General features: G+C 44.8%; 2 protein-coding genes across 2 annotated transcripts; both read right to left on the bottom strand.

The window, feature by feature from the left end:
* Nucleotides 1–679: 679 nt before the first annotated feature.
* Nucleotides 680–4,425, bottom strand: LOC142991896 (titin-like). The gene is made up of 2 exons (XM_076142065.1): nucleotides 789–4,425; nucleotides 680–745 (listed from the first exon to the last, which is right to left on the bottom strand). The coding sequence occupies exons 1-2, from the start codon at nucleotides 3,753–3,755 to the stop codon at nucleotides 680–682; spliced, it is 3,033 nt and encodes a 1,010-aa protein (XP_075998180.1). The 5' UTR covers nucleotides 3,756–4,425.
* Nucleotides 4,426–4,531: 106 nt separating this feature from the next.
* Nucleotides 4,532–6,408, bottom strand: LOC142991895 (immunoglobulin-like and fibronectin type III domain-containing protein 1). The gene is made up of 3 exons (XM_076142063.1): nucleotides 6,366–6,408; nucleotides 4,733–6,025; nucleotides 4,532–4,569 (listed from the first exon to the last, which is right to left on the bottom strand). Exons 1-3 carry the CDS (start codon nucleotides 6,406–6,408, stop codon nucleotides 4,532–4,534), a joined length of 1,374 nt encoding a protein of 457 aa, XP_075998178.1.
* Between the last annotated feature and the right edge of the window lie 531 nt (nucleotides 6,409–6,939).

Here is a 6,939-nt window from a genome sequence, read left to right as displayed (position 1 = left end):
GTCTTGGTCACGTCTTTGACTGCAATGCGACACGGGGGACCAGGCGAATCTAAAACCCTCACATTCAGGGTCAAATTGGCAGTCCCAGCGACATTCTGCAGTTTGACTGTGTATTTGCCAGAGTCGTCTCGTGTTGCTCTTTCGATCGTGATGGAAGTGACGCAGCTTGTGGCGTTGATCAGCCCTCTCACTCTCAGATCCACGTCTGCTTTGTCCCATACCACAGTGGGAACTGGTTTGCCAGTGAAAGGCACAGTCAACGTAAATGAGCTGCCATCTTTAACAAGTAGAGTCTTCCTCATGTCATTGCTTATGTCAAACGTGGGCTTTTCCTCTCTCTCCATGGTCACTTGAGGATCTGTTTCAGGACTGGGCTCACTGATACCCATCTTGTTTATGGATCTGACAGTGAACACATATTCTGCCCTTTGTGTGAGTCCAGTCACTGTAAACTGTGTTTTATCTGTGTTCAGAACGCCAACAGACCAGTGATCTTCTCCTGATTTTCTATATTCAACTTTGTACGCAGTCACCGCTGCTCCACCATCAAACAGAGGCTTGTTCCATGACAGAGTGACTGAGGACTTGGAGAAATCACTTACAGCGGGCTTTGCTGGAGGGGATGGTAGAAACTTGGGATCCTCTGCTAGGGTGAGTGTGCTTGTAACACTGGGCTCACTTACTCCAGCCGCATTCTCAGCAAAAACTCTAAATTCATACTCACATCCTTCACGTAGAGTAGCGGCTTTAACCCGCAGGTCGTAAACTGGTTTTCTGTTCACGCGAACCCAGCGCAGACCCTGCTTCTCTCTTTTCTCTACGATGTAACCACTGATGCTGCTACCACCGTCAGAGGCAGGTCTCTTCCAGCTGATGGTCATCGCCTCATTGGTTGCACTTGTGACCTCAACATCTGTAGGAGCAGATGGGATTGTAAAGGGATCCAAGGCCTTCACGGGCTCACTTTCCAGCACCTCGCCGTCACCATATTTGTTCACCGCCTTCACCCTAAACAGGTATTCATTTCCTTTGAGCAGCTTGGCGATTTTGCATGTTGTCGCCATCATGTCACCATACACAAGGGTCCAGGCCACACGGCTAGTTTCACACTTCTCAACAATGTAGTACATTATCTCAGCCCCACCACTTTCCTGAGGGGGCGCCCATGCGAGGGTGCATTTCTCCGCTGTGAGTCCAGAAACCTCCAGAGGTCCAGCAGGTGGACCAGGCCTGTCCAGGACCTTGCAGTTAACAACCTTAGAGAGACTGCCACCTGTATTCTGTAGGGTCAGAATATACTGCCCGGAGTCCTTTCTGACACTTTCTCTGATAAGTAGGGAGGTATGTGTATTTGTTATGCTCACTTCAACCCTTCCTTTTGTGCCAATAAGTCTGCCATTTTTCAGCCATGACACTGTGGGGTTGGGTCGACCAGAGATATCAGCATCTATTCTTAGGAGGTCTCCAGCTTTGACAACCACCAACTGCTTGAATCTGTCCTCCAAGACCATTTTCGGCGGATCCACATCATGCTTTACTGTAACTGCTCCAGTGGTGTCAGAGGGTGCGCTGAAGAGTTCAGCTGAGTTCTTTGCTACAACACGGAAATCATACTCTGCGTCCTCTGTGAGGCCAGTCACCTCCAAGAAGGTCTCCAGCAGGTTGGTGAAATTACACTTCAGCCAACAACTATCTGGAAGTTCTTTGCGCTCGACGATGTAACCAATTATTTTAGCTCCACCATCATATTCTGGTTTGTCCCAGGAGAGGGAAACTGATGCGTTGGTTATATTGGTGACTGTGAGGTTGCGTGGCGGATCGCACTGGTCTCTCGCTGCTACAGCCTCAGACGACTTACTGCAGGGTCCAACACCAGCCATGTTCTCAGCACTGACACGAAACTCATATATCAGGCCCTCCTCGATGCTTGTTACTTTAAATTGGTTCTCAGTCAGCGGGCTCCTGTTTAACTGTGTCCATAGTATACTGCTTTGATCTTTACATTCGATATGATAACCAATAATTGGGCTTCCACCATCAAGGTCTGGTTTGCTCCATGCTACTACCATGGCAGATTTGGAGGCGTGTGCAACATAGAGGTTGGTTGGTGGACCAGGAGGCTTGAAAGGATACTGGGCAACAACAGGATCAGAGTCAACAAACTGGCTCTTGCCATAGCGATTCTCTGCAGCAATACGAAATTGATATTCAGTGCCCTGTGTCAGACGAGCAATTTTGATTGATGTTCTAGCAACTGTAGCTGATACAGTTTGCCATATTGTGCTGCTTGCATCTCTCTTCTCAACAACGTAATTATTTAATTGACATCCACCTGTGTATATTGGAGGCTGCCATGATAGAGACACAAAGTCGGCACTCACTTCATCCACGCTGATGTCACTAGGTGGTCCTGGCCTTTCGAAAACATTGACAAAGATCTCTTCAGATTTAGTTCCAGCTGAGTTGGTCACAGTTACCTTGTATACTCCCACATCTGTTCTGGTTGCATCTTTAATAACGATTTGAGAAGATGTGTCAGATGTTTGCACATTAACTCTACTTGTCTCCTTCAATACATTGCCATCTTTTATCCAGGCGACTATAGGCAGCGGCATACCTTTGAATGGAACATCAATCTTTAAGTCATTTCCTGTTTTGACACTGAATGTGTTGGACATCAAATTAATGGTGGGTTCGGCAGTGTTGTCCTGTATGTTAACAGGTACCAGCAGCGACTTTGGTTCACTCCTACCCTTTTCATTCACAGCAGACACTCTAAAATAGTACTCTTTTCCTTTTGTCAGCCCATTAATTGTCGCTTCTAGGGCTTTAATCTCTGAACATACGGTCCATGTATCATCTCCCATAGCCTGCATTTCCACAATATAGCCTGTGATTTTGCTTCCTCCATCATTCTTAGGCTTTTCCCAAGAGAGTCTCACACTGTTGCAAGTAACCTCAACGAGTGTCATTTTACCTGGAGTCAGGGGAGTCTCAGATGCTTTAACCGCCTCAGTTGTTTCTACTGGCAGTCCGACACCAAACTCGTTCTCAGCTAGAACACGGAAATGATAAAAGCATCCTTCCTGGAGATTTTCAATCTTGTACGAGTTCCTCACACAACTGCTGCAGACGTTTGTGAAAGTCTGTCTGGCCTCCTCTCTCTTTTCTACTATGTAGTTTGAAATCTTTGCTCCTCCATCAATGAGAGGTGCCTCCCAGGTGATCAACACAGAGTCTCTCTTCACATCCTTCACCTCCAAGTTTGTTGGTGCAGTAGGAGAATCCAACACTCTGACATTGATGAATGCTGATTTGGAGCCACTATAGTTCTCAGCAGTCAAAACATACTTCCCTGTGTCATTTCTATTGACATTTTCAATGAGTAACACTGTGTAGGCGCTTGACACCTCAACTTGAGCACGCTCATTTAGAGTGCCACCTTCCTTTGACCATTTGACCTCAGGTTCCGGTCTCCCTTTAATGGTGACAAAGAGACGCAATGTGGAACAAGACCGAATATTAACAATTTTCCTCAAGGCATTGTCCAGCTCAATCTCAGGTGCTTCTAATATTTCAGCTGCTTTCACAGACATAGGTAGCTCCACATGCTCTCCATGTCCAGCAATATTCATTGCGCGAATACGGAAATTGTACTCAGCATTCTCTCTCAGTCTCTTTACAGTGTAGTTTGTGTCCTCTATCCCTGTGCTTGGTGTGCATGTGGCCCACTCATCCTCTGCTGCTTCTTTCATCTCAACTATGAAGCCACTGATGGCTGCTCCACCATCATAGATGGGTTTTGACCAGGTCAGAGTCACAGTGCTGCTGGAATGGTCCGTCACTTTGGGGTTTGTAGGTGGGCCAGGTGGGTAAGTGGCTTCACAGACTTTGATATAGTCACTTGGCTCACTGGGTGCACCTGCACCAGCAGCATTCTCTGCAGATACTCTGAACTGATAGCAGTGTCCCTCAGAGAGTCCAGTGCATCGGAAACGCAAGTCATTAAGTCTTCTCTTGTTACATTTTGTCCACCTGACACCATCTTTGTCACATCTCTCCAGGATGTAACCATCAACCTCTGAGCCGCCATCATTCTCAGGCCTTTCCCATGTTAGCAAAATAGAGTCTCCAGTCACAGCACTGGCTGTAGGGGTAGATGGAGCAGTAGCTGTTGTAAATGGGTTTTGTGCTATAAAGGGGTCTGATTCCAGAGGTTCACCAACACCAAATTTATTCACTGCAGCAATTCTAAATATATATTCTTTTCCAGGCACCAGTTTTGTTGCTTTGTAACTGATTGCCTCAATGTGAGGCTCGACAACCGTCCATGAGACACGGCTAGTCTCCCTTTTGTCAATGACGTAGTGTGAAACACTAGCACCACCATCATTTGAAGGAGGGTTCCAGTGAAATTGGCACTTCTCTGCGCTGAACACTTTCACCCTCAGAGGTCCATCTGGAGGACCAGGTCTATCCAGCACCTTCACATTAACTGGAATAGTAACAGTTCCACCACTGTTGGTAACACTTAAGACAAACTGTCCTCCATCAACTCGTGTACAGTCTCTGACAGTCAGAGTGGTATGAGTTAGGGTGTTTTTGACCTCCGTTCTCTGTGTACTTTTGTCAATTTCCTTTCCATCCTTCAACCATGTGACTTGAGGGAGGGGCTTTCCCAAGTAATTGGCATCAATACTAAATGTCTCTCCAGCTTGAATAACAGTAGTACTTTTGAACTTGGGGTCCACGTATGCTGTTGGCGCTTCAATGACATCCTGAGCAATGATAGTTGTACTTTCTGAAGGTGTGCTCCAAACACCAGCACCATTCTTGGCAGTTACTCTGAACTCATAACCCTCGCCTCCTGTCAGGCCTGTCACTGTGAACTGTGTCTCTATAATGTTGGTAAAGTTTGCCTTCATCCATCTGCCATCTGGCAGCTCCTTCTTTTCCACCACATAGCCTGTGATGGTGCTTCCTCCATCAAATCTGGGTTTTGCCCACTGCAGTGTGATGTTCTCCTTTGTAATGACAATAGCTTCAGGTTTACCAGGTGGATCGCATGGGTCTCTTGCCACGTAGCAATCAGATACATTGCTAGATGGACTAAGTCCAGCAATATTCTCAGCAAAGACTCTGAATTCATACTCAATGCCTTCCGCCAGTCCACTTGTTTTGAAGCGAGCATCAAGTATTTCAAGCTTGTTTAATTTGGTCCATAGAATGCTGTTCTTTTCTTTGCGTTCAAGGTGATAGCCAATGATGGGGCTGCCTCCATCTTTAGCTGGAAGTTCCCATTCAACCACCATGCTGTACTTTGTAACTGTGGACACACGGGGGGCACCAGGAGCACTGGGTGCACTAAAGGGATATTGTGCAATTACAATAGGGGAGGTGATTGCAGTGCTCTTTCCGTACCTATTCTCTGCAAATATTCTGAACTGGTATTCACAACCTGTCTTCAGCTTGGTGGCTTTGATTGTGGTTCTTACTGTAGTTGCTGACACAATCTGCCAATCTGTACTTGCAATGTCACGTTTCTCAACAATGTAGTTGTCTAGCTGACAGCCTCCTGTGTATTGTGGAGGCTCCCAGGAGATTGTCACATAGTCAGAACTGACCTCATCAATCCTGACAGGTCCTATGGGTGGGTCAGGCTTTTCAAGAACAGTCACTGTGATTTCTCCTGTGACTTTCCCAGCACTGTTGCTCATTGTGATAGCGTATTGGCCAGAGTGATCCCTGGCAGCGTGTCTGATATGAAGAACTGTTAATGATGGTGTCTTTAAAACATCAAGCCTTGACGTCTCTTTAACTGCTTGACCGTCTTTCTTCCATTCAATCTTAGGAGCTGGATGTCCAGATATTGGGATCTCTACTTTCAGTTCTTCACCACACTTGACTGTGAATGTGGTAAAGGTTAACTGCAGTTTTGGCTGAATTGCATTTTCCTTATCTTTGACTGGGTTGGGTGGTTTAGGTTTGTGCTCTACATTCTCAGCAGAACTAGTAAGCTGACCTGCTGTTGAGAAACAAAAGCAATAAATAGTTTTTAGCATTGGTCACATCAACCTCATAACTGAAATGATGTGCAATATTCATAGATAATATCATTTAGCTCTGTAATTATTTTTTCCTGTGTACTCTGGTGTTTGGCTTCATGACATATAGAGTTAAATAAGCCATAAAAATATACTGAGCATCTAAGGACATTTTTGTTTCAAAATAGCTGTATCACTAGATATAAAACTCAAACTCAACACATAAAATGTGTGTGACATGTTACCTTTAGAGATACTTTGTTTATAGCAAAACAGTAATATCCACTGTCTCGATGACGTGTTGATGAGTATATGACATACCTTGAACAATGGGTTTGGACGGTGACGGGGAATCCTTTGCCATGAGTTGTCCCTCACTCTCTGGTGTCACATTTATATTTAGACTCTGAGCTTTATCTTCAGCCTTATCTTCAGCTCCTGTTTCCATCTACAGAGAGACAAAAATGGTAAGAGGGTACAAAGAGAAAATGAAACGCATCTATCTATTCACAATCTATATGTGTTGTTTGTTGGGAAGTGCTTCTGTACATTACTTTTAGCCTATAATAACTTTTTCTTAAAATTTGCTGTTGCAAAATGAATTTCCACTTAATCTATTCATGTCTTAAGACTAACTTTGGTGTTTTACGAATGCTGTACTACAGCCTAATGACAGTACTAGTAATAGAAACTTTGGTGGTGGTAAAAATAACACAGGCACAGCAGACTAGACTAAGTTGCTATCTGTTCAGCTAAAAAGCTATAAGGCTGGTGTTATTCGCTGTGAAAGCTTTCATATGTTACAGTCATTCCACCTCAGAAACACAAGAATTAAAACATGTTTGAATCTAGAAGTATTTCCATTTTCTATGAAATTCCATATATAGTTAGCTCA

Source organism: Genypterus blacodes, unplaced genomic scaffold (assembly GCF_046128005.1).
Source record: "Genypterus blacodes isolate CSIRO-AG114 ecotype Tasmania unplaced genomic scaffold, CSIRO-AGI_Gbla_v1 ptg000021l_1, whole genome shotgun sequence".
Taxonomy (NCBI): domain Eukaryota; kingdom Metazoa; phylum Chordata; class Actinopteri; order Ophidiiformes; family Ophidiidae; genus Genypterus; species Genypterus blacodes.
Note: the sequence above shows the minus strand (reverse complement) of the source record. Positions and strands in the feature narration are given on the sequence as shown.

What these genes read in the sequence shown, in the direction of transcription:
- LOC142991896 (XM_076142065.1), bottom strand. Translation starts at nt 3,755, where the DNA reads ATGAAAGAAGCAGCAGAGGATGAGTGGGCCACATGCACACCAAGCACA. An exon ending in AGAAGCAGGGTCTGCGCTGG is followed by an intron (nt 746 to 788) that starts GTTCGCGTGAAC and finishes TGCGGGTTAAAG; the next exon opens with CCGCTACTCTACGTGAAGGA.
- LOC142991895 (XM_076142063.1), bottom strand. Translation starts at nt 6,408, where the DNA reads ATGGCAAAGGATTCCCCGTCACCGTCCAAACCCATTGTTCAAG. An exon ending in GTCCAAACCCATTGTTCAAG is followed by an intron (nt 6,026 to 6,365) that starts GTATGTCATATA and finishes GTTTCTCAACAG; the next exon opens with CAGGTCAGCTTACTAGTTCT. An exon ending in CGTGGACCCCAAGTTCAAAA is followed by an intron (nt 4,570 to 4,732) that starts GTACTACTGTTA and finishes TCTGACTGTCAG; the next exon opens with AGACTGTACACGAGTTGATG.